General features: G+C 40.6%; 1 protein-coding gene across 2 annotated transcripts in view; it reads right to left on the bottom strand.

Annotated features, from left to right (window-relative positions):
* Positions 1–26,118, bottom strand: part of ccdc82 (coiled-coil domain containing 82) — a 92,994-nt gene that overhangs the window by 10,005 nt on the left and 56,871 nt on the right. For both annotated transcript variants that reach the window (XM_069890774.1, XM_069890775.1), the window contains exon 7: positions 12,417–12,602. In XM_069890774.1, the coding sequence (XP_069746875.1) occupies positions 12,417–12,602 (186 nt within the window). The remainder of the gene's footprint in view (positions 1–12,416; positions 12,603–26,118) is intronic.

Raw genomic sequence — 26,118 nt, 5'->3', positions numbered from 1 at the left:
TCTCCAACTAGTGAAATGATTTCAATATTTACCCTACTGCCTATCGATCACCCTCATTTTTTCTAAACTCCAAAAAAACAGACCTAACCTGTTTAGCCACTGGATATACATTCATGAATGGATGATGCTCTTAACCGGGAGTTAGCCTGATGAATTTCTTTTGGGCTGCTTTCAATGCTACTAATTTCAATCTCTTACCTTTCACTCTATCAGTGATGCCGGTCAGTTCAAATTGCAAACTTCCTTGTCAAGCCAGTACAGTCCTCCAAGTGCATCTGTAGTTTCATCTACTGAGAGGCAATGGGCTTCTACCTTCCATGCAGCACCCACTGAAGTGAGACTAAATGAGGCTTGGGACTGGCAAAGGCTTTCAAAGATCCCAAGGGAACACAAAGTTTATTGATTTTTGTATGAAAACTGTAAGATTTCACTAATGAATTTAGTTCAGGTTGTTTGTTTTGTGGTGGCCTTTATCTCTGCAAGATGGACAGGTAGAACCCGTGATTTCAGTGGAGAGGGAGACAAACAGGGGGTCTGTTTATGAATGGGGAACAGATTCTACTTGTATTAGTATAACACATGGATAAGTTCTTTAACAACAGTCCTCAGATAAAAGGACTATCAAATTTTCCTCTCCTCTCCCACCTTCTCCTCCTCGTGCATTTGGTCTTCAATTTCTCACCACACAACAGCTGAGAGCCCTTTCTTGATTGGGCCCATGCAGCTCTGTTACACCCATGACAAAATTTTTAACATGCCAATGGCTTGTGTTGAGATATTTCTTGGGCCTTTACGGTATATATGCTGCAAGTATGCATGGATCACAACAGAATCAAGAGCCATATCATCAATGGATAGTTCTTTGTGCTCTGAATTGTGCTCTGTGGTTTGCTGCAGTGATACAAACATTAATGGCACTGTGGAGCACCATAATGAAAATGCCAAGTCTGCAGTTAGCATACGGGGAAATGACCTGCATGATTCAATGACAATCACTGATTGTTGGTAGTGGCGGTGGCGGGCACAGCGGGACGCCAAAGGAAGAAAATTGTTTTTGTTTCTGGTATAGGGCAGAATTGACTTACTGCACATATAGCAAAAAAATGTGCAGTCAATGGCAATTTGTACTTCTGGGAAGGCAGGAATTCCAATGAAACCTGTGCACCCACTCTTCCTGCTGGTTGCTGGATAGAGGGCTTAAACTGCAGCCGGGGCTTCTTCAATGGATGACCTCACCTTGTGATTTTTCTTATATACAAACTTGTTACCTAGTCTTACTCTACCTTTATATAAACACAATGAGATATTGCAAATATAGCCAACTCCAGCCCGAGGGAAGCAGAAACATTGCCACTCTCACCTTGACAACCATTAGCAATTGAACCCTTAACCAATTACAGTTGTGGGCAATTACAGCCTGTAGAGCGAATCAAAAGGATCAAAAGCTTGTTGACCCAAACCAAGGCTTTTATTAACTAGAAGACTGGAGCATATCACATGTAGATCGACCAGACCAGAATGACCTGGTCTGGCTAGGAGCAACCCTTTAAGACCTGCCAGTAGGCGTGACTACACTCTCAGACAATCACAGTCATCCTACATTACAATCTGTACATATACACATTAGTGATAGAATCTGTACTATCACATTCACCCCTTCTTTGAGAACTGATCCTGGGGTGGATGGAGTGCTGAAAAAAAAAGAAAAAGAATAAAAAGGGCCCAGTGGAGGTTAGGGGCTGTACTGGTCAGGGGGCCTGTCCATCCGGTGTGACCGATGTGGTGCCGGGATTGGGGTCACTAGAGTCATGTCGCTGGCAGGCTCATCAGGTGCGGCCACTGCTTCGCTCAATTCCCCAACGGCATTGTCGACAGTCTGGACTGAGCTGGTGGGGTGGTGCTGGTCCCTCGTTTGAGCACGTGACCTGGGGGAGAAGGATTTGGGGGAGGTTGGGTTGGAAGCACGGCTGGGCCTGATCCGGCTTGGGCTAGGTCCCTTACCGAGACTGTCCTCCCGCCCATCCGGGTACTCAATGTAGGCATAATGTGGGTTCGCATGGAGCAGAATCACTCGGTCAACCAAGGGGTCGTTCTTTGAGTACCAGACGTGGCGTCACAGGAGGACCGGCCCGGGAACCTTGAGCAATGCCAGTATGGTTGTTCCCGATTCGGATTTCCTCGGGAAAGAGAACATCCTTTCATTGGGGTGGGGGGTGACGTTGGTCACGGTGCATAGGAGGGAGCGGTTGGAGTGTAGGGCACTAGTGAGCACATGCTGCCAATGAGAGGTGGGGAGACCTTTGGACCGGAGGACAAGTGTAATTGGTTTCTAGACAGTGGCATTCTCTCTTTCGACCTGCCCATTACCGTGTGGGTTATAGCTGGTGGTCCAGCTTGAAGCAATACCACGCTCCAGAAAGTACTGCCGCAGCTCCGTGCTCATAAACGAGGACCTCCTGTCACTGTGGATGTAACTGGGGTACCCGAAGATGGCAAAGATGCTGTGCAGGGCCTCTATGACTGAGGCAGTTATGTCCGAGCAGGGCACAGCGAACGGGAAGCGGGAGTACTCGTTGATGGCCGTAAGGATGTAGGTATTATGGTTGGTCAACAGTAGAGGCCCCTTGAAGTCCACGCTGAGATGTTCAAAGGACCGGGTGGCTTTGATGACGTGGGTGTTCTCTGGATGGAAGAAGTGGGGCTTGCACTCAGCGCACACTGGGCAGGCTCGGGTCATGGAGCGAATCTCCTCGACCGTGTAGGGCAGGTTGCGAGCTTTGACAATGTGTGCGAACCTAGTGACCCCTGGATGACAGAGCTCCTTGTGGAGTCTCTGCAGCCTGTCCAGTTGTATGTTGGCGCAAGTCCCCCTGGAGAGCGCATCTGGCGGGTCATTGAGTTTACCAGGCTAATACAGTATGTCATAATTAAAGGTGGAGAGTTCGATTCTCCACCTGGCGATTTTGTCATTCTTGATCTTACCTCGCTGGGTATTGCTAAACATGAAGGAGACCACGCGTTGGTTGGTCAGCAGTGTAAAGCGCCTGCCAGTGAGGTAGTGTCTCCAATGACGTACTGCTTCGACTATGGCCTGGGCCTCCTTCTGGACAGAGGAGTGTCAGCTCTCAGGACCCTGGAGGGTTCTGTAGAAGAAGGCTACCAGCCGGCTGGCCTGGTTCAAAGTGGCTGCCAGTGCAAACTTGGGCCACTTTATCCAGGCACCTAATATTGAACTTGTCCAGGAGAATATACTTAAATTAATAGCAGAGACTGGAAGACCACTAGATAAACTTACTCTCTTGGTCAGATGCCCTTTCTCCAAACATTGAATGTCCCCAGCTAACACCAAATGTTCACATGTATCTCCATCTATAGATCCTCTGCATATTTCACCAAAGGTTGATGCTTCTGATATCCAGCAATCACACCATCCTGATTTCAGTGGTCCCTATTCTTGAACTTCCAGATCTCTCCCCCTTCAATAGTGACAACAGCTTCTTTGATCCAATCCCCATTCTCTTTCTGCAGGACACAGTACTGAAGACTGTTTTAATCCCAACACATTCCAGTGGACCCATTAGGGTATACAACTTTTAGGTGATTGTGTTCTGTGTTTTTGCTTGAATATTCTAGACATGGCTTAGTGGCAGCAATCTGGACCGAATCATAATGCTGTGGGTTCAATGGAATTGGCTACATCAAGCCTGTCTAATGGGTGTTACGCTGTGGGATAGCTGCACTGCTGTAGATTTTCTGTTGGGATGCTTTCATCCCTTTCAGTGTGAATATAAAAGGTCCAAAGGGGGTCATTCAAGAAGACCACAGAATTCTTCCAAAAAAAAGATGATGAAGCAGGGTGACTTTTTGCTCCCAGCAGATCCAGTCCTTACATTCACTGCAACTGCTCTACTCTCTTATATTTCTACTCTAACATTATACTCTGTAATTTTGTTACATTTTCTTCAATTTGACTAGCCTGGACAGTATGCAAAGGAAAGGTTTCACTGTATTTTGAAACTTGCTACAATAAACAATTTAATTTAATTCAAAATTCAATGCAATAAAAACTAGAGCAGTATGATTAAGAACCATAGAACACTACAGCAGGGAAAGAGGCCCTTCAGACCATCTAGTCCATGATGAACTATTGTTCTGCCTAGTCCAATAGACCGGCACCTGGTCCAAAGCCCTCCAAACATCTCCCATCCATGTACCTATCTAAATTTCTCTTAAATGTTGAAATCAAACTCACATCCACCACTTCAGCTGGCAGCTCGTTTCACACTCTGTATCATGCTCTGAGTGAAGTTTCCCCCTAATATTCCCCTTAAACATTTCACCTTTCACCCTCAACCTATGACCTCTTGTTTTGGTCTCACCCAACCATAGTGGAAAAAGTCAGCTTGCATTTACCCTTCAGAATTTTGTATGCCTCTGCCAAGTCTCCCAAGGTTCTCTAACTTTCCAAAGAATAAAGTTCTAACCTATTCATTTTTTCCCTATAACTCAGCTCCTCAAGTCCCAGCAATGCCCTTTTAATTTTTCTCTGCACTCTTTCAAACTAATTGATATCTTTCTGGTAGGAAGGTGACCAAAATTGCATGCAATACTCCAAATTTGGACCTACCAATGTCTTATTCAACTTCAACACAACATCCATCTTCTATCCAGTGATGCTCAACTTTTTTCTTTCACCACTGTTCTGTACTCAATAAGGCTAATGTTTCAAAAGCTCTTTTCACATCCTGATCTACCTGTGAATATCAATGTCATACACTGTCAGTGCATTTATTCATAGATCGAAGTAAGTATAGGACCTCACACAGAACCTGATAACAAACTGATGATAACAATCAGAGTGATTGAGACATTAATCATTCTTCCATACAAGTAACAGCAGTTCTTCACATTCCTTTAAAAAATAATCAATTACATTCTTTACAAAAGTCACTTTTGTTAGCTTAATTTCAAGGTCATAAATGTCTAGAGTAATACAGGTTGCTTCTCAGAAGAGTTACAGGATATAATGCCAGTGTTGAGTATCTAGTCTTCTCTGACAGTGCACAGTCTTTATTCACCCCCTCTCTTTCCTGTGTGAGCAACCAAGAACGTAAGACGTCCACTGTGTCTTTTCTGATGCAGAAATATGCCAATTATCCTCTAAAGTGTCCTTTGTTAAGTATTTGTATATTTATTTATTTTCTAGGATATAGATGTTGCTGGTAAGGCCAGCATTTGTCACCATTCTTGAAAAGAGGGTGATGTTCACCTTCTTGAACTGCTGCAATCCTTCTAGTGAAGATGAAACGCTCTGGCTTTGGAGAGTGACCAAGTGAGTAGTGTATGATAATTTAAAATGTAAGGATGAAGTTAATTTCTGTAATGGTTGTACACTGTTTTGGCTAGTTATGACTCTTCAATTAAACTGCAGCTAATGAACTAATAATCAGAGGTTTCCTACTGCATCATTTACTTTTCAATCATGTTGGGGAAATTTGGGGGACATCCGATGCGCTCTAGTATTTGCCAAAGCCCTTTCCTGCTCACGGTGTCGAAGGCTTTGGTGAGGTCAACAAAGGTGATGTAGAGTCCTTTGTTTTGTTTTGATTATCCAACTGCACGAAAACCAGCAAGGTCGGGTCAGATACAGCAATGAGCTCTCTGAACCCTTCTCCATTAACAATGGCGTGAAGCAAGGCTGTGTTCTCGCACCAACCCTCTTTTCAATCTTCTTCAGCATGATGCTGAACCAAGCCATGAAAGACCCCAACAATGAAGACGCTGTTTACATCCGGTACCGCACGGATGGCAGTCTCTTCAATCTGAGGCGCCTGCAAGCTCACACCAAGACACAAGAGAAACTTGTCCGTGAACTACTCTTTGCAGATGATGCCGCTTTAGTTGCCCATTCAGAGCCAGCTCTTCAGCGCTTGACGTCCTGCTTTGCGGAAACTGCCAAAATGTTTGGCCTGGAAGTCAGCCTGAAGAAAACTGAGGTCCTCCATCAGCCAGCTCCCCACCATGACTACCAGCCCCCCCACATCTCCATCGGGCACACAAAACTCAAAACGGTCAACCAGTTTACCTATCTCGGCTGCACCATTTCATCAGATGCAAGGATCGACAATGAGATAGACAACAGACTCGCCAAGGCAAATAGCGCCTTTGGAAGACTACACAAAAGAGTCTGGAAAAACAACCAACTGAAAAACCTCACAAAGATAAGCGTATACAGAGCCGTTGTCATACCCACACTCCTGTTCGGCTCCGAATCATGGGTCCTCTACCGGCACCACCTACGGCTCCTAGAACGCTTCCACCAGCGTTGTCTCCGCTCCATCCTCAACATCCATTGGAGCGCTCACACCCCTAACGTCGAGGTACTCGAGATGGCAGAGGTCGACAGCATCGAGTCCACGCTGCTGAAGATCCAGCTGCGCTGGATGGGTCGCGTCTCCAGAATGGAGGACCATCGCCTTCCCAAGATCGTATTATATGGCGAGCTCTCCACTGGCCACCGTGACAGAGGTGCACCAAAGAAAAGGTACAAGGACTGCCTAAAGAAATCTCTTGGTGCCTGCCACATTGACCACCGCCAATGGGCTGATAGCGCCTCAAACCGTGCATCTTGGCGCCTCACAGTTTGGCGGGCAGCAGCCTCCTTTGAAGAAGACGGCAGAGCCCACCTCACTGACAAAAGGCAAAGGAGGAAAAACCCAACACCCAACCCCAACCAACCAATTTTCCCTTGCAACCGCTGCAATCGTGTCTGCCTGTCCCGCATCGGACTGGTCAGCCACAAACGAGCCTGCAGCTGACGTGGACTTTTTACCCCCTCCATAAATCTTCGTCCGCGAAGCCAAGCCAAAGAAAGATTTACTTTTCAAAGGTTTCTGCTCATTAAAGGGAATGTATCACAGGTGACAGTGGAGTAATGGACTACACAGCGATTACATTTGGCGAAAGATCTAGACCTTAGCAAACTTCACTGAAAAACCGTAACATTCCATCAGCTTAAAACCTTGCTGTTCAAGCAATGTTGCTCAGATGAGACAGTGTTTGTTTGAAAAGAAAAGAAAATAGCTGGACAAGTTCACTGTTCGAATGAAGAACCTTAAACAGTCAAACAGAACATACGTACTACAGGTATCAGACCATTTTTCATAATCCAATTAACTCTGACCCTCAAGTAAAGATCTTCAAAACCTTTGGACTAATATCAGTGTATAATCATTTCATTCCTGATAGGATTAGTATTTTTCTGAGGTGATTTTTGATTCAGTGGAACCAAACCACTTGGACACACATTTCCTTTAGTTTGCTGTTCAAAAGATAGTTGATGTTGATATTTGTAACTTTTTTGAAGTTCATATTAATTGCATGGAGAATCTGGCAAATGTTGCAGTTTGGGAACCATAAAACAAAAAAATTTAGCAAATTAAGTACATACGTTGATTTTTGAAAAAAACACTTTGTTTTGCTTTGGTTCCTGCTTGATGTTTAAAATATTCTGAGTTCTGACTCCTGAATAAATACAAATCTTAAAATTATATTTTGACATGACAAAGAGGCAACTCCCAATTAGACTTAATCTTTAAATCTTACTTCAGATGTGAACTTTTCTAAATATTACTTAAGTCTCTTTCTCACCTAAATCTATGAATCATTATCAATTGTAAAACCTTTCTTCACCAGGAAACTCCAATTTATTTTTGGACTTTCTTTCTATATATAAAAAAAAACAAGGCCTGAAAACTTATCTGTGCTGTTTTTCTTGCAAAGTCCTGTGTAAATGATCTTCCTAATATTGATCGAAAAAGCTAAAAGTTCTGATTCAGGAACAGCATGTGCTGGAGACATTAGAAGGATTTCTATCACGGCTCCAGCCTTGGGAAGGGCCACATTACAATGTAACCAGCACTCCTTCAGTTACTGCAGAGCACTGGCAAAGAATCCATGTATATTACAATGTTGTGAGATGTTTGAGAAGAGAACCCTGCACAAGCTACTGAAGATCAGTCCACTTAGGAGGCTGATTGTAATGAAGATGTATGTGTAAATACTCATTGATGTAACCTGAAATTCAAAATAATCATACATGACATATATCACCAGACATATATCCCTGCAAGGTTTCTAAAGTAAGGTATCTGACAGTATCTGATTTTGGCCTTAAGAGCAGTTCAGGGACTTGCAAAGCGAATGCTCAGGTTACAAACAAATACAAGACAGATTTAGTGTCAGCACTTTTTTCAGCCAAACTCAGGATCAGTTCTCTCAGAAACTTTGGAGGATGTCTTCATTGAGATTTGCCACTTTGCTGCTCAGTCCTCCAATGGAGAATTCAAAAGAGAGACTTGCAGGGCCTGCTGCCTCATACCACCAGAGAGAGAGAGAGATTAGGGTTCAATCCTGGCCTCAGATGCTAACTGCCTGGAGTTTGTTTTGGTTCCTGCTTGATGTTTAAAATATTCTGAGTTCTGACTCCTGAATAAATACAAATCTTGAAATTATATTTTGACATGACAAAGAGGCAACTCCCAATTAGACTTAATCTTTAAATCTTACTTCAGATGTGAACTTTTCTAAATATTACTTAAGTCTCTTTCTCACCTAAATCTATGAATCATTATCAATTGTAAAACCTTTCTTCACCAGGAAACTCCAATTTATTTTTGGACTTTCTTTCTATATATAAAAAAAAACAAGGCCTGAAAACTTATCTGTGCTGTTTTTCTTGCAAAGTCCTGTGTAAATGATCTTCCTAATATTGATTGAAAAAGCTAAAAGTTCTGATTCTCCCTGTGACTGAGTTGGCTTCCTCCAACATCCCAAGTGGTTTGGTAACTTAATTGGTACCATAAAATGCCCCTAGTGTGTCTTCAAGTGGTAAAATCTGGAGGGGGCAGGCAAATAAATTGATAAGATCGTGGGCAGAATAAAAAAAAATCAATGTAGGAGCCTGTAAATATATAGGTCAACAGAGACCTGATGGGCCGAACAGCCCATTACTTTGCGGAATTATTTTATGACTCCTAAGGCTCAGCTGACAAAGTGTGTAATCTTTACATTTTTGATTAATGTAATGTTTGTAATCAAGCCAAATAGGCATTTGGCTGTACTGCGTGAAATTTGAGCATTTATTAAAGGGACTCACAACTTCACGGACAACTTTCTGTCGTGTGCCTTTGCACATGGATTTTAGACTCTGCACACAGAGTTCTTTAGAATCTGCACCCCCTGGAGGGCTTGCATCTTGCAGCACACATTTATACCTAGCCGATACTCCAGTAGCAGAACAATTGCTGATCACATTGTGTTTTGACCCTTTAATAGGTACTTCCTGAGATCAGAGCTGAGAGGAAAAGTGAAGAAAGTTTTTGATTGTACTAATATGGTACATTATTTTGGTAGGATTGTTTTCCCCCCACAGTGTTTTTGGAGGCTTAATTTTGAGGTGATCTTTTCGAAACCATGCAGGGTATGGTGATTGAGAACCCAGTTTGGATCAGCCTACTCAAGGTTTATTTTGTCGAGTTGTATACAATTCTGCTTATCAATACAGGAAAGATGATGGTAATTATTAAGTCTGAGCCTTCGATAATATTAAAGGCTGGTTCCCCAGGAAGTGAGTAGCACCATTCTTAATTCAGAACAAAATCGTTCAAATTCATGCTGGTGGAAAGTTGTGGAACCAGTGCGCAAGAATGCGCCAAGGACACTGAAGGTTTCCTGATCGTGTCAGAGGTTCAGATCTGGAGCTGATGGTTTGGACTGGAATGTGTGAGGCTGCGGGGGCTATGGGAGTGCTGGGGTGAATCCACGAACACTCAGTGACTCTGAGGGTTCTTTCTTTTGCTTCTTTTTCTCTGTCTATGAGATGTTTCAGGCAGTTTCTGCCGATGGCAAATCTTCTGCCTTATTACAGACTAAAGCAAATTGTGTGTAATGATGTACTGTTTTTATTACGTGACAAAAAAGTAACCTTGAAAGTTTAGGCATTGCACTACTGCTTGACATCATTGGATGAGCTAGACATGAAAAAGAAATTCTGAATATTTTCAAGGTTGAGATCTATAGATTTTTTGACATTAAGAAATTCAAAAGTTATGAGGCCAGGTGAGAAAATGAATGAATGTACAGCAACACCCAAGTTCTTATTGCATGGTGGAGCATGGTGGAGAGATGCAGTTTAATTTCTCGTGTCTATCTGAAAGATAGACTTGCAGGTTCTTAAATCTGCGTTGCGCAATGGAAAGGGGAGAAAGTGCATTCTCCTTCAAATCAACTGACCTAGCTTAGGGCCTCTTCTTCAAAGAATAGTCAAGTGAAAAAGTAGGATTCAAAGCACATCTTAATGCTTAGCAACTCAACTGGGTAAGTTATTTCTTAAATTACTGGCAAATATGCAATGGACTGAGAATTGTAATAAGTTTATTGCTGGAATCATATCCATATGCTACCTGATTGTGCAGTGGCACCAATTAAGAAAACTACCATAATAGAAGTAAACAAACCAGAGGTTTAAAATGTTACACATGGGAACTTTGATGAACTTCAACTCCTTTCATGGTCACTCTCTGACATTTTCCTCCCATCCCTCTCCCAACCTATCTCCATACCTATTGCAGAAGTTGCTGCGTCATACTTTAAAGCTGCAAAACAAAAACACTTGCAATGTAGAAAACACATTTCTACCTTTCATGTTAAATTATTAAACTGTAACCTAAATGCAACACAGTTATCATTTTACCCACTAGATTATGAAGCTGCCATTTAAACTAACCCGTGAGATTCTTGCACTGGTAACTTTACCTCTTGAAACAAAATTAAAAGAAAAAACCTTGCAACTCCAGAGAAATTCAAATACATGGCACAGCTCCAACAAATAACAATACTGCAGCCTGACTACAGGAAGAAGGAAACCAAACAGATGGTGTAACAGTGGAAGTTACGTCTTATCGATAACCATGAGCCATAATGGCCACATTTGCACAAACTGGGAGATGTGGGACAAAAGCTGCTGAATAATAAATTTCAGTGTTTTAACAAATATATTTTTCATTTTTTTGGAACAAATAATGTATTTATTGTATTAGTTGGTTGTTCACACTGTATGTGATTTTTTTAAAATGGCCAAATTTACCTGCTTGTGAATTTCTAAAACAAATGTTTTTTTGTTGTTGCAGTTTTCCTTCCCGTTGCTTTGCTGTTTCTCACTGGTGGCACAAAAACAGCACAGATTTATAGTGCACAATTCCTCAATTAATATTAAAGCAAGCCACCAACTGCCCCATCTGCTTGAACTAACAGATATCATGGCTCTATTCTCAAGAGCAGTGGGGTTCTCCAAAGTGTCTCAACCAATGTTAATATGAAAAAACATCGGTCTGTATTTTTGCTTTACTGCCAAAGACAAAATTTTGGTGATCATTACTATTATACCCTGACAAAATCTCGGTGATTTTAATGCCTGTATAATTTAATAGAGATATTTTGGAAGCATTTCATTGATTCAGCACACCTTCTCAACAAAAACAGTTATACCAAGAGGAGTTTAAGCTATTTAATGAACTATCCTCGCTACAATATATCCTGAAAATGTTTGCTTTATTGTATTAGATCTAAATAAGTTTTTGTTGGCATATTAAGTCAGATCTACTACCTAAGAGACAATAGCTTGGAAATTCTAGTATATCTAAAGTATGATGTGAATGCAGCAAGTATCCTCTAGGCTAACATATGACTAGGTGTAGATGGTGGGGGATCGAAGACTGGGGTTGCAAAGATGCTCTACAGAGTCATTCTGCTACTCCTGCGCGTGCATATGTGAAGGTGCTAGTGGACAGAAAGGTTAGGGGTTTTCCAAAAAAGGTGGCTATATCCCTCACTGGATGTTTGAAGGTCATGAAAGGTGCTAGAAAAAATTGTAAGTTCTTTTGTTAATACTGTTGATTCCCAATACTTTAATACTGCAGTTCCTGGATTTGCTGAATTTTTTAAGGCTGCCCACAAGGTGCTTTGATAGAAATCAAAAGAGCAAGTGGTGAAAACTCTTCTTCTGACAAACAGTGTGTGTAGAGAGGAAAGTTTGAAGATTCTCTCTTCACAAATGCTGTTTGTCTTTCTGAGCATTTCCACCACTTTCTATTTTAATTTCAGATTTGTTGACATTTGACAATAGGAAAATGAGCCTGGAAGCCAATGCCCTCAATAAGCCAGTGTGAAAGCAGCATGGTATTGAATAGGCAGTGAGTGTGGCTCACCTAGCACTGACTGGAGTCACTGAGTCATTATAAAGGTGCCATCAGTCTTTCTGACTTCTGTCAGCACTCATTTTCAAAAGCATGATATTGATAATAGACCACATCTCATTTATTCTATGTTTAGAATATACTAAAAAGCAAAATTTCTACCTCTTGTATCCAGCTTTGTTCTTCCAAATGTGTGTAGATTCGATTGATAGCGTCTTTCAGGCTTTCATCCTGAATAACTTCACTCTGCATCATGGAATAGCACTCCTGATATAACTCATATTTAAAGTGCTTTATACGATGGTAGATTTTTGTCCTTTCTGCACATACTGGACCCACTGACTGCACCTGCAATAATTCAAAAGATGATAACTTGACAAGTTGTACAGATCCAGAGCACTGCACTTCAATGAGGTCATATATTGTAAATCAATGAACGTTACATCAGCAACTCTTTCAAACTCAAACTGCAGCAAGAAATCTGATTAATTGATTTTAAAAGCATTTTCTGCTGATTTCTTAAATGATGGCACTTAAACAAGAAAGACAAGGTTTTGAGTGGTGCCCATTCTCAAAGATGAGGGCAATGAATTCATACAGGTAAGAGGGCCCTGATCAATGAAGTAGATAACCATAATATCTGTGGGTTGGGGAGTAAAACATTATGCCATCAAGTTCCTGACTGTGTTTCTAAGTGAATGTTGAGTAAAGACAGCAGAGTCCTCATTGATTCTATATAGCCTTTTTGCCAAATAGCCTGATGGGACTCTCTATCAGGGTTCAACCAATAAAGTGACCTTTTGGGTGAGGTAAATAAAGTACAGCTGGTACTTCTAAAATGATCACACGAGATAAACCATCATCTTTGGTTGGATGGTTGGGAAAGAATGAGATGAAGGGTCTGGGAAATGGGCAGGGGAAACAACGGATTAAACTGACCTAATCCTCGACTTCCACAACAACTGAGACAGCATTAGGGCCATCTGCCATTTTGTTCATTCTGCCCCTGTAAACTGCCTCAGGGCAAGTATTATTGTAAGCAATACAGACCCTAGGAGTGGCCATAAGTGCCAATCATGAACACAAGGTCAAAATAAATCTTTTTTTCCTATGTTGGATTTTTTTCAGGATAATGTTACGGCAGGGCCAGCATTTATTTATCCAAACCTGCCCGAAAGTAGCAGGGGTTGAGTTGCATTTAGGATTGCTCTGTTCTTGATGAAAGTACTCCCACAATCAAATACTCCCAGGTATGAGATCTTGTAATAGCAAAGAGATGGCCATATATTTCAGGACAATTAAGGGAGAATCTGCAGGGTGTGATATTCCTTTGTCTGTTGCTATTGGGTTAGTGGTAGAGATGTCAGCCTTCAAAGGTGCTCTTTGAGAAGTGATGCAGCTTACAATATTCCCATTGTGCGATAAAGGTAAAGATAATATATATTCACATTGGTGTGTCCTTGACTGGTTCAGTGTGGTAAAATTTACAACTTGAATTTTAAATCTTGCAACCACAGAGGGTTTGTGCCCAAGATGGCAGGGCTGGTACTAGGCAGTATTCCACAAGGGGTTGCAGACTTTGGGGTGATGAAGCCCTATCAGCTCCTGTTTGAGCAGTGACATGGATCAATTCCAGTTCACCTATCATAGAAACAGGTCTACGACGGATGCCATTTCACTGGCTCTACACAAAAGACCTGGGACACCTGGATAGCAAAGATGCATTAATCAAGATGCCCTTTATCGACTACAGTTCGGCATTTAACACCATTATCCCCTCAAAACTGCTCAGCAAACACCAAGACCTGGGGGTCAACACCCCACTGTGTAATTGGATCATGGATTTCCTCACCTCCAGACCACAATCAGTGAAAATTGATAGGAACTTCTCCACAATCTCCGTCAGCACTTAAGCACCCCAGGGCTGTGATCTTAGTCCCCTGCTCTACTCACTTTACATCTACGACTGTGTACGACAATAGTACCACCTATCAATTTGCTGATGATGTAGTGGGTTGTATAAATGAAGGGGATGAGTCACCATACAGGATGAAGAATGAAAACTTGGCTGAATGGTGCAACAACAACAACCTTGCACTCAATGTCACTAAACTAAGGAGCTGATTGCTGAATTCAGGAAAGGAAAGCCAGAGATATACAATCCAGTGATCATTGGGGGATTGGAGGTGGAGAGGATGAACAAATTTAGGTTCTTGGGAGTCACGATCTCGAAAGATCTTTCTTGGACCCAACACACTAAAGACATTGTGAAGAAAACATGTCAGTACCTCGACTTCCTTCAGGAATTTGCAGAGGTTTGGTATGACACCAGAATCCTTGCCAAATTTCTATAGAGGTGTTATGGAAAGTGTGCTGACTGGCTGCATCACAGTCTGGCATGGGAACACCAATACCACTGAGCATAAAGCCCTCCAAAAGGAAGTGAACAGAGCCCAGGGCATTACAGGCAAAATCCTCTCTACTAATGAATACATCTACAGGGAATGCTGCTGTCAGAGGGCAGCAGCAATCATGAAAGACCCAGCACACTCTGTTCTCGCTTCTGCCATCAAGAAAGAGGTATAGGTGCCACAAGACTCGCACTACCAGGTTCAGGAACAGCTGCTACCCTCTACCTTCAGACTCATCGACAAACTCAATCAGAGACTCATTTAAGGAACCTTACTTGTATATTTTATTTATTTTAGTTCTCTCTTTATTGCATAGTTTGTTTACATTCGTTATCTGTTTATAGTTCTTTTATTTGTTTGCATGTTTGCCTGTATACAGTTTATTTTTGCACTACCAATTACAGGTAGCTCCGTTGCACCCGCAGGAAAAGGGAATCTCAGCGTTGTGAGTGATGTCATGCATGTACTCAGACAATAAACATGAAATCTAAGGAGAATAAAGCATCTTAAGTGGTGTGGGAGTGAGAGTTTAAAGTTTCTAGATCATTGGGCTCTCTTGCAGGGAAAGTGGGACCTGTTCCGACAGGTCAGTTTGGACCTGAACTGGACATATCCTTGTGGGCAGGTTTGCTAGTGCTGCTCTGGTGGGATTTCTAGATTTGCGGGGGGAGGGGTACCAGAGTGCCAGAACAGATGGAGGAAAAGATGATGTTAAAATTGCAACAGGTTGAATATGATGGAAATGTTCTCAGGTGGATCTATTTCAATGCAAGGTGTATTATAGGAAAGGCAAACAAGCTTAGAGTGTGGGTTGGCACATGGAATTATGACATTGTGGCCATCAGTCAAACTTGGTTGCAGGCAGGGCAGGATGAGCAGCTCAATGTTCTGGGCTTCTGCTGCTTTAGATACTATAGACAAGGGGAGTGTGAATGGGGGAGGAATGGCATTGTTCGTCAGTGAAAATGTCACAGCTGTGCTTATGCAGGACTGACCAAAGGGCTCATCTAATGAGGCTATATGGGTGAAAATGAGGAACGAGAAAGGTATGACCACACTCATGGGGTTAATGAGAATTGGAGGAGCAAATCTGTGGAGAGACAGCATTCTGCTGAAGGAAACAAGGTTGTGATAGTTGGGGAGTTTAATTTTCCACATATTGACTGGGATTCCCATAGTGTATGAAGGGCTGAATGGCTTGGACTTCGTCAAATGTGTTCAGGAAAGTTTTCTAAATCAATTTATAGAGGTACCAACTGGAGAGAATGCAATACTGAATGTTCTTTTAGGGAAATGGACAGGACAGGTGACAGAAGTATGAGGAGGGGAACATTTTGGGTCCAGTGATCATAATGCCATTAGTTTCAAGTTAATTATGGAGAAGGATAGGTCTGGGCCTTGAGTTGAGATTCTCAATAGGAGAAAGGCTAATTCTGAGGAAATGAGACAGGATCTAGAAATCCGTGGATTGGGATGTTGTTTTCCGACAAGGATGAGCAAGGTGAAATTTTAGGAGTACAATGTCTGTATGAGTGCAATACTGGATCTCCTATTAGGGAACGAAACAGGACAGGTGATTATGGAGAAGGATAGATCTGGGCCTTCGGTTCAGATTCTAAATGGGATAAAGGGTAAATTTGAGGAAACGAGAAAAGATCTAGAATGCATGGATTGGGATATTGGAGGTCTGGTTAGGAAGAGGAGAGAGGTATATAACAGGTATTGGTAACATGGAGAAAATGAGGTACTTGAGGAGTATAAAAAATGCAAGAAAAATCTCAAGAAAGAAATCAGGAAGGCTGAAAGAAGGCATGAGTTTGCTTTGGGAGACAATGTGAAGGAAAATCCTAAGGGTTTCTACAGATATATTAAGAACCAAATGATAGTAAGGGACAAAAGTTGGTCCCTTTGATGATCAGAGTGGTTGACTTTGTATGGTGCCAGAAGAGATCTTAAATTTTAATTTTTAATCAGTGTTCACTAAGGAAATGGGCATACAGTCATAGGAAGTAAGGAAAACAAGTAGTGAGGTCATTGAACCTATACAGATTAAAGAGAAGGAAGTGCTTGCTATCTTAAAGCAAATAAGGGTAGATAAATCCCCAGGACCTGACAAGCTATTCTCTTGGTCCTTAAGGGAGTCTAGTGTAGAAATCACAGGGGCTCTGGCAAAAATATTTAAAATGTCCTTAGCCATGGGTGTGGTGCCAGAGGATTGGAGGGCAGCTCAAGTCGACTAGAAGGGCTGAAGTGGCCTGTTTCTGTGCTGTAATTGTTCTATAGTTCAAATACCTCACAGATACAAAACAGTGCGGATTTGACACTACATCACATGCTAGTTTTTGGTATTTTTACATCATTTATGAAAGGTCAAATTAGACTAAAGAGGTTCAGCTCTTTCTTGGGTATAGTCTCATTTCCAAGGTACTCCTAGTTAAATCAAAGCTCAATCCTCAAGGAAGAGCGCAAATTTGATCCTTATTATTTTTCACTAGTCAAATTTTAAAGTGATTCTAATAGTGAAGCAACTGAGCAAAAAAAAAATGCACCAAGGTACAATATTGCCATCTGATGGAGCTTTAGTACCACAACCACTTAAAGCTAACCCTCCATCCTTCTCAGTACACAGTGGTAGTATTTTATCGATAACTACAGATTACAATAATGCCAGTGAAATTAAAGATTATAATGCTTGTAAATATAGAATTAAGTAGCACAGAGCAAGATTCCAATAATATACTGTTGATTTTGGATCATTTAACATTCCTCACACAAATGAAACAGTCATATTTTAACAGAGTGAAGCACAGAAGTCTGCAGATCCTGTGATTGTAACTGTGATTGTAGTAAAAACAGAGAAATTGCAGAGGAACTTAGCCGGTCTTTACAGCGCCCAGAAAAAAGCAAAGATACACTGCTGATGTTTCCGGCCTGAGCCCTTCTTCATGGAATAAGCAGAATGAGCTAGAAGCAGAAGCAGAAAGTCTCAGAATTCAGACAGTGCCGGCTGGGGGGCGAAAAGAAGACCAACAAAAGGTGTTAATTGGATATGATATGGGATGAGGTAAGAATTTATCATGTTTGTGCAAAAGGAGTCAGGGAAAAGGGAGAGAAACAGAGCTGGAGGAAGGTGACGGGGAAGAAATGGGGGGGGGGGGGGAGGATTGCGGTTTTAATAAAAGCCAGAGTAGCCAATATTAATGCCATCCAGTTGAAGGCTGTCCAGTCTGAAGATGCAGTGTTGTTTCTTCAATTTGCAGGTGGTCTCGGTCTGGCAGTACATAAGACTATGGATAGACATGCCAGCAAGGGAATGGGATGGGGAATTGAAATGGGTGGCCACTGGGAGATCCACACTATTACAGCAGACAGAGCCGAGATACTCAACAAAGTGATCTCAGAGTCTACGTCCAGTCTCTGTGATGTAGAGGAGACCACAATGGGAGCACTGGATGCAGTAGATGACCCCTGCAGATTCACGTGAAATGTTGCTTCACTTTAAAGGACTGAGGGGTAAGTGGAGCATCTCCTGCCATTACAGGGTAAGTCCCAAGGGGACAGTTGCTGGGGAGGGAGGAATGGACAAGGGAGTCATGGAGGGAGTGGACCTGGTGGAAGGTGGAGAGGGGAATATGTGTCTAGGGGTGGGTGGCGCAAATGGTAGAGGAGGATGTGTTAGATACAGAGACTGGTGGGGTAGTATGTGAGAACAAGAGGAATTCTATCCTTGTGGTGCATGGAGACAGAGGGGGCCAGGGGAAATGTGCAGGTGGATATGCAGATATCCTGAGCACTGAGTTGATGATGGTAGAGGGAAAGCCACATTGTTTGAAGAACTGAGGCTTCAATATTCCTAGTTACTTGTTTCTAATCTGCAGACAATGAATAATAGGTAACTCGCACAACGAAAATTATTTTCAGACAGAATTCCTTTGAATTGTTCTAGACAAAAGAGCAAACTTATAAGATTTATGAATACTTAATTATATTGTCCTATTGTATTGATTGCTCTGAGGCATCAGGCCAATTTTAACTGAGCATGGAATTAAAATGGGTGTTAAGCAATTATTGGTCTGTCCTATTTACATTCTTAATGTTTGCTATTGTCATCACAGTTTTCCAAGTTAACTTAATCAGCTGTAGAAGCTCACCAGGGCTAATGAGGACTAACTCAACAAAGTAAAAATTGTATTCATTTGCCAATAGTTCGTTTCATTGAAGCAAGATAAATAACATGTGTCAGAAATTTAGCAATATTATTGTTAATCAAAAGGTAATAAATAAATGATTGCATTTAATTAGTTTCTTTATGATTTAAAAATGTCTCAAAGCACTTTCTCACCAATTAAATTTATTAGTGTTAGAACATGGTCACCAATTTGTTGGTACTAAGTTCCTACAAGGCAAAAAGTCATCACACCACCTAATTCAATTTGGACAATTAAAGAAAACATGAGGGCTATTTCTGCAGCTTGTCACAAGAGGTCGGAGGGATGAGCTAACTGCTCACCAATTCAATGACTTGTTTGTTTCACTTTTATGAAAAATCACTGCCTCTATGGCAAGATTTGATTCCTTCTCCAGCACTCCCTTCATAATGCCTTAAAGTTCTGTTAAACCAATATCTTCTATATTAGGGACTGAACAATTACGTAGAGCCAGAACCTGCTGCTAAACCATGAGGTACACCAAATTACCAAATGAATTCAAACTGATGAATTTGAAATACTATTTTAATTTATTTATTTCCCACATATCAAAGTATGATCCCCTCCTGACAAATACTCATGGAAGGTGAACTCTCGTGAGCTCAGTTGTACTTTGGGAACCTATTGCTTCAAATACTTGTAAAGTTTGTGCATGATTAACTTCTGGGTTTTTGAGTCTAAGAGCATTTGACTTTTGTTGCTAGTGTTAATGTTTGGACCAAATAACTTGCTGGAAAAATTTTGGGGCACTGAAAGGTGAGAGGGTGGGCTGGGTTTACACATGGAGAGGTGCAAGTGTGCAGGCATGCTGATTAGTCAAAATATCCTCCTTTCATTGGTTTAGTAGCAATCTCAGGGCTCATCTCTTCCACTAATCTGCTGGTAAACAGACTTCAAAAAATGTGCAGACACAAAATCATCTACTCTATCCACCAGTCAGTCTGAGATGAAAAGGGTTTAAATGCAACTGAACTCAGGCTGCAGCTTCGCTGCTGGGTGACACTAAGTCTCTTTGCGAGGATAAGACTGTAATCTTGCTGGAGATGGTGTTACTAGCCCAGAGGACCCCAAAACCCAGCAGCAATAAATATTCACCAAGACAAATGGTTACTTAAACAAAAGTTGCTTTTAATTATCTTTAAACATGAAAACAGGATCAAATTTTAACTTATCACTATTGACTTACTTAACCCCCTTCTAATTCTAAGCGCACGTGTATGTTATGTGTGTGTAAGTTCAGAAAAGTTCTTAGGTTCACAGTCCAATCTCACCTCTCATTCCTCCAAGTTCACTGGTTGCAGGCAAATCTTATACTGTGCACAGAATTTAACATTTATAAAGTTCACCAGGCTTTGGTGCTTGAAAGGTAGATGGTTACTGCTCAGGAAGGCTCTTGTCAGTTTTCAGAGAGAGATTTGTTGTACAATTGACACCCAGCCCCTTCAATGTCTTGCTGATGAAACTTCCCCCCTTCAGGGTTCTCCAGATGATAATCGCTTTCTTTCAGGCCACCACAGAGTGCTTTTTGTTTCTCTTATTGCAAGTGAAGCATTAGTCAGCAGTCCTTTCCTCTTGCATGGACCACAAGGGCTTTTACCAGGCTGAATCAAGCATTTACAACCCATCTTCCACATGGGGTTTTCCACAAGCTTGCCAGCTTGTCATGTTCCAGTCCCAGCTGCTGTTGCTGGATGTAACACTGCAGGTCCTGGCCCTGGCACTCTCTCTCTCTCTCTCTGAGAGAAAGCCTGTTTGACTCTCTCTGCTTGCAAAACCATATGACCATCTTAGTACAGTTCCAGACAATTTGCAGCTCCAACAAGATCTTTCATCTGTTGCCTTTTGTAAACAACAATCAATTAGTGAAGTTCCTTGGACACTCTCCAAAGCTCTTGCAAAGACTGTTGGCACCAACATGAGCTCCGATATTTTAAGTAAGATCAGTTTTAAAGTGTTTGTCTGTAACCTACTCTAATAAACCTTTCCCAATTTATTTCCCCAAAACATATCTATTTATACTGTCACACTTTCCCCTTTAAATGAATTTTAACTCTTGAGTTAAAATTCAGTTATAACTAAACTGACTTTAAAATCACTAAAGAGATAACAATACACAATATATAACATGTTATAACAATGTAACCCAATCTTGAGAGTAATTCTATACCTGATCAATTTTAACATCTTGACAATCTGCTATCACATTATTTGTACCTCTGATATGATTAATTTGCAGATTATATTCTTCTAATATTAAACTCCAGTTTAACAGTCATTTAAAAACACCAGAGGATTGTGGTCAGTAAATATCACAATTGGTTAATGAGAGGTACCAAGATATACATCTAAATTCTGAAGAGCAAATAATATACATAACAGTTCTTTCTCAATAGTGGAATAGTTCATTTAATGAACATTGATTTTTTTGAAAAGTAGGCAACTGGATGGCCAATTACATTATATTTTTGTAATAAAACTGCACCTGCTGCTTCCTCACTGGCATCCACTGCTAAAGAAAATGGTTTGTCAAAATCAGGAGATTTTAACACAGGGCAATGGCATAGCATCTCCTTTAAATTTTCCAAAGCTGTCTGACAAACTTTAGTCCACACAAATATCTCTCCTTTCCTCAAAATGTTGGTTAAAGGAAGAGCAACCTCAGCAAAATTTCTGCAAAACTTCCTATAATATCCTGCCATTCCTAAAAACCTTCTCACTGCTTCCTTGCCATTGGGAAATTTAGAAATTGCATTCACCTTGAATAATACAACTTTGCCATGACCTGCTACATGTTACAGTAGCATGTCCAAATTTATTTTTTGCTAAATTAACAGTTAAGTTTGCTTTGGATAATCTTGTAAACAATTTGTCCAATTCCCTCAGATGTTCTTCCATGTGTCACTTTTTGTGACCAAGTCATCAATATAAGCATCTGTATGTGCCAACCCTTGGATTACCAAATTAATCATCCTTTGGAATGTTGCAGGGGCATTTTTCATGCCAAAAGGTAACACATTATGCTCATATAAACTAGATGGAGATATAAAAGCTGCAATATTCTTTCCTCTCTCAGATATATGCACACACTAGTAACCCAACAATAAATACATTTTAGTGAGGAATTTAGCTTTCCTAATTTTATCAATACAGTTATCTATTTTTGGAATGGAATAAGTATTTTAGTTACTGAATTAACCTTCCTGTAATCTGTACAAAACCTAACAGTTCCATCTGGTTTCGGTACCAGAATACAAGGAGAACTCCAATCTGAGTTTGAAGGTCTAATAATATCATTTCTCAACAAGTATTCCACCTCCTGATCCATGATTTTGCTCTTCTGAATGTTTATTCTATATGGGTGTTGTTTTATGGGACTTGCTTCTCTGCATCTACATCATGATAAATCACTGATGTCATTTTTAGAACATCAGAAAACAAATTTGTATATTTCAAAATTAATTATTTCAACTGCATCTTCTTGTGACTTAAGATGGTCTAACTTTTTCTCCAAATTTTCCAAAATTGCTGAGTTAGGCAGGAGCACAGGAACCATGGTTTATTTAAGGTTACCCTCACAAGATTGTTTCCATAATCTTATGATCCATAACTTCCTCAACCCCGTCAACAACTAACACCTCTGATACAGATTGTTCTCCACTACCCTTATCCTCATACTAATGTTTCAACATATTTATGTGACAAACCTGAATTTTATTCCTTCGATCTGGAGAGTTAACAACATAGTTAACATCATTCAGTTTTGATTTAACTATGTATGGTCCAAAAAATCTAGCTCTCAAAGGATTGTCATGTGTTGGAAACAAAATCAAAACTTTACTTCCTCTCTTAAAATTCCTCACGAGCTTTCCTGTCACATAAATGCTTCATTTCACCCTGAGCCTAAATTCTCTTTAGCCAAAATCCACACTTTTTGTAACCTATGCTTAAATCAACTGCACATCCTCATTAACCCACTGTTCTTTTATCAACATTAAAGGTCCCCTCGCCTGATGTCCAAACACAATTTCAAAAGGACTGAAACCTAATGAATCCTGCACAGGCTCCCTTGCTGCAAATAACAATAAATGAATACCTTCATCCCAATCTTTTCCATTCTCCAAACAATAAATCCTCATCATATTTTTTAAGAGTAGAATGAAACCTTTCCAATGCTCTCCGAGTTTCAGGATGGTACACAGATGAAGTGATGTGTTTTATTCCCAACTTATAAATTAACTGCTGAAACAACCCAGACATAAAATTAGATCCTTGATCACTCTGGATCTCTTTAGATAATCCAAAAACTCTGAAAAATCTTACCAGAGCCTTTACCACCGTTTTGGCTTTAATATTCCTTAATGGTATAGCTTCTGGAAATTTCGACGCTGTAAACATAATTGTTAATAAGTGCTGATTACCAGACTTCATTTTATGCAGGGGACCAACACAATCCACAATAATCCTTGTGAAAGGTTCCCCAATAACAGGAATAGGTTGCAATGGACCTACTGGAGGACCCTGGTTAGTTTTCTCCACAACCTGACAAAAGTGACATGTCCGGCACCAATTTACAACATCCTTCCTCAACCCAAGCCAGAAAAATTGTCTCAAAATCTTATTAATGGTTTTCTTTACACCAAGATGAGAACTCAAAGGTATACCTTGGGCTAGATTTAAAATTTCATTCCAGTCATTTCTAGGAACAACCACCTGATGAATCATCCCCCACTCTTCATTAGCAGGAATATTAAGAGGTCTCAATTTTCTCATCAACAATTTCCCCTTCAAGTAATATCCACAAGCCATTTCTTTAATCTCCTGTTCACTTACTGCTTTGTCCCTTAAGTCAATAAGATCTCTATCTGTTTTCTAGTGCTGCATTAACTCTTTCCTTGACAAAGAAAAATCCTTACTCTCACAATTAACCTGCTCTTTCAAAAGTATTTCAGAAGCACTGGGCAAGTCTCTATCAACAGGATCTTCCTCTGCTCTCATCATTTTCTTAGCCAAAGACCTTGTTACAGCACATGCAGGATGTATTTCACAATCCTCTTCAATCTCATCATTACTAGGCCGATTTTTTAATCTCAAAACTGACCCATATTTGATTGGCAAATCATTCCCTAATAAAATCAAGACACCCTGTATGGGTAACGTTGAAATTACTCCTACTACAACAGGTCCTTTAACTAATTCTGAATTCTTCACTGTGCTGTGAAGAGATATTGATTCCACCTCACCTCCAACACCTTTAATCAAAGTTGTCTCTTCTGATCAAGAGTTAAAACATTTTCCAACAACTGTGACTGAACAGCCCCAGTATCTCTAAGAATTTTAACTGGAACCTGGGCTTCTCCCTCCTTTACTGAAACCAAGCCCTCTGACACAAAAGGTTTGAAAACATCCATGACATCCTTACCAGGTTTGGAATATCTGCTCTCCTTAAATTCAACTGTCTTAATACATGCTCCTGGTAAAACCTCCTTTTATAACCATAGAACTGTTTACAGCACAGAAACAGGCCATGTCGGCCCTTCAAGTCCGTACCGGTTCACTTGAACAACTCCACTAGCTTCTCCGCAAACTCCTGAGGAAGTAGAGGCTTTCTTCATGATGCCATTGGTGTGCTGGTTCCAAGAAAGATCCTCCAAGACAGCGACTCCCAAGAACCCACACCCGCTCATCCTCTCAACCTCTCTGTCATCTGCAGCTTTTACCTTTCTCATACCTGTACCTTTACCGAGCATCACTAACCTTTCAAGAACAAATCAAGTTCATCCAGAGATGATACTTTCTCGTCTCTTTTTCAATACTAGACATGACGTGACCAGGTTTCTTACAAAAATGACATATAAATTCAGAAGTTCTGTCCTTTCCCACCTTACCTTAATCTTTTCTCTTAACACTCTCCCTAGACCCAATTTCAGACCTACTCGTCTGCTCCACATTAACCCTCTGAACAGGCTTATTAATCTGTTCCACATTAATTCTCTGAAAATGCTCACTAATCAGAAATGTATTCTTGTGAATTAAGGCAAATTCGTCTGCTAATTTAGCCATTTCTCGCCATGTCACCACGTCTCTCTCATCCAGGTATAATTTAATCTCATTTGGAACACACCTTTTAATTTCCTCAATTACTATGAATTCTCTCAACCTGTCAGAATCATTATTTATTCCTTTTGAGGTGCACCAACAGTCAAAACATTCAGATTTGTTCAGAGCAAAATCCATACAAGATTGATTCCATGTTTTCATCAAACTCCTAACTTTTTGTTGATATGCTTCTAGAACCAACTCACAAGCTTTCAATACTGCTTATTTAACATATTATAATTTGCCACTTGCTCAGTGCCAACTAGAGGATGCAATTTGTGCATTTCCTTCCAATACACTTTGGAGCATAAGAGGCCATTTTTCTTTGGGCCACTTTGAGCTCTCTCGAACCTTTTCAAAAATCTGAAAATATGTATCTATATCTCCCTCATCAAAAAGAGGAACTAGATTTACCTCTACTAGCCAAAAACCTCTCCCCAGAGGTTACAGCCTCAATTCTCTTATTCCATCTCAATTTTTAACTTCTCTAATTAAAACTGTCTGTCCTTTTCAATCTTTTCCAAGTCATATTTTCTTTGTCTTTCAGTTTCCTCTAACTCATACTTCCTGTTTTTCAGCCTCCATTTTTCTCTTATTCCACCCTCAATTTCTCCAATTACAACTCAAAAGATCTAGCCTCTGGAAAATTATCTAAGTCTTCCTCAACAAATTTTCCCTCACCTATATATTTCACTATAATCCTTTGTATTTGTATTTTCCTCATCTAATGCTTGACTTCAGTCAGCTTTAATTCCTTAGAAATAACCATCAGTTCTTCTTTTCTCTTGCTCTGCAAGCAATGGTTGTGACAAAAATGTATCCACATCCATTGCTGCTGTTTTTCCACACACAAGTTTTAAATTTGCTTGGAAAAGAAAACCAATAAATCCCAAATTCCATGGAAATTTCATTTATATTTAGAAGTGCTTCAGAACAATTACTTGGTAGTAGTTACTGCAGTTCCAGCTACTGAATAAAGGCAAATGCGTAGATAGTCAACTCAAGACTGGTTTATTGCAGACAGACACAAGCCTTTTATTCCCTGCCTGTTAATGAGCTCGTTAGTGAACAGCTGCTAGTCCACAGGTCCAGCAGGTTAAAGCTATGAGCCATTAATGCCCTACCCCTTTCGGCAGGGGCTTCATCTGA

This window comes from Narcine bancroftii, chromosome 7 (assembly GCF_036971445.1).
Source record: "Narcine bancroftii isolate sNarBan1 chromosome 7, sNarBan1.hap1, whole genome shotgun sequence".
Classification (NCBI taxonomy): Eukaryota; Metazoa; Chordata; class Chondrichthyes; order Torpediniformes; family Narcinidae; genus Narcine; species Narcine bancroftii.
The sequence above is the reverse complement of the archived record's forward strand: the minus strand, read 5'-3'. Positions and strand labels throughout refer to the sequence as shown.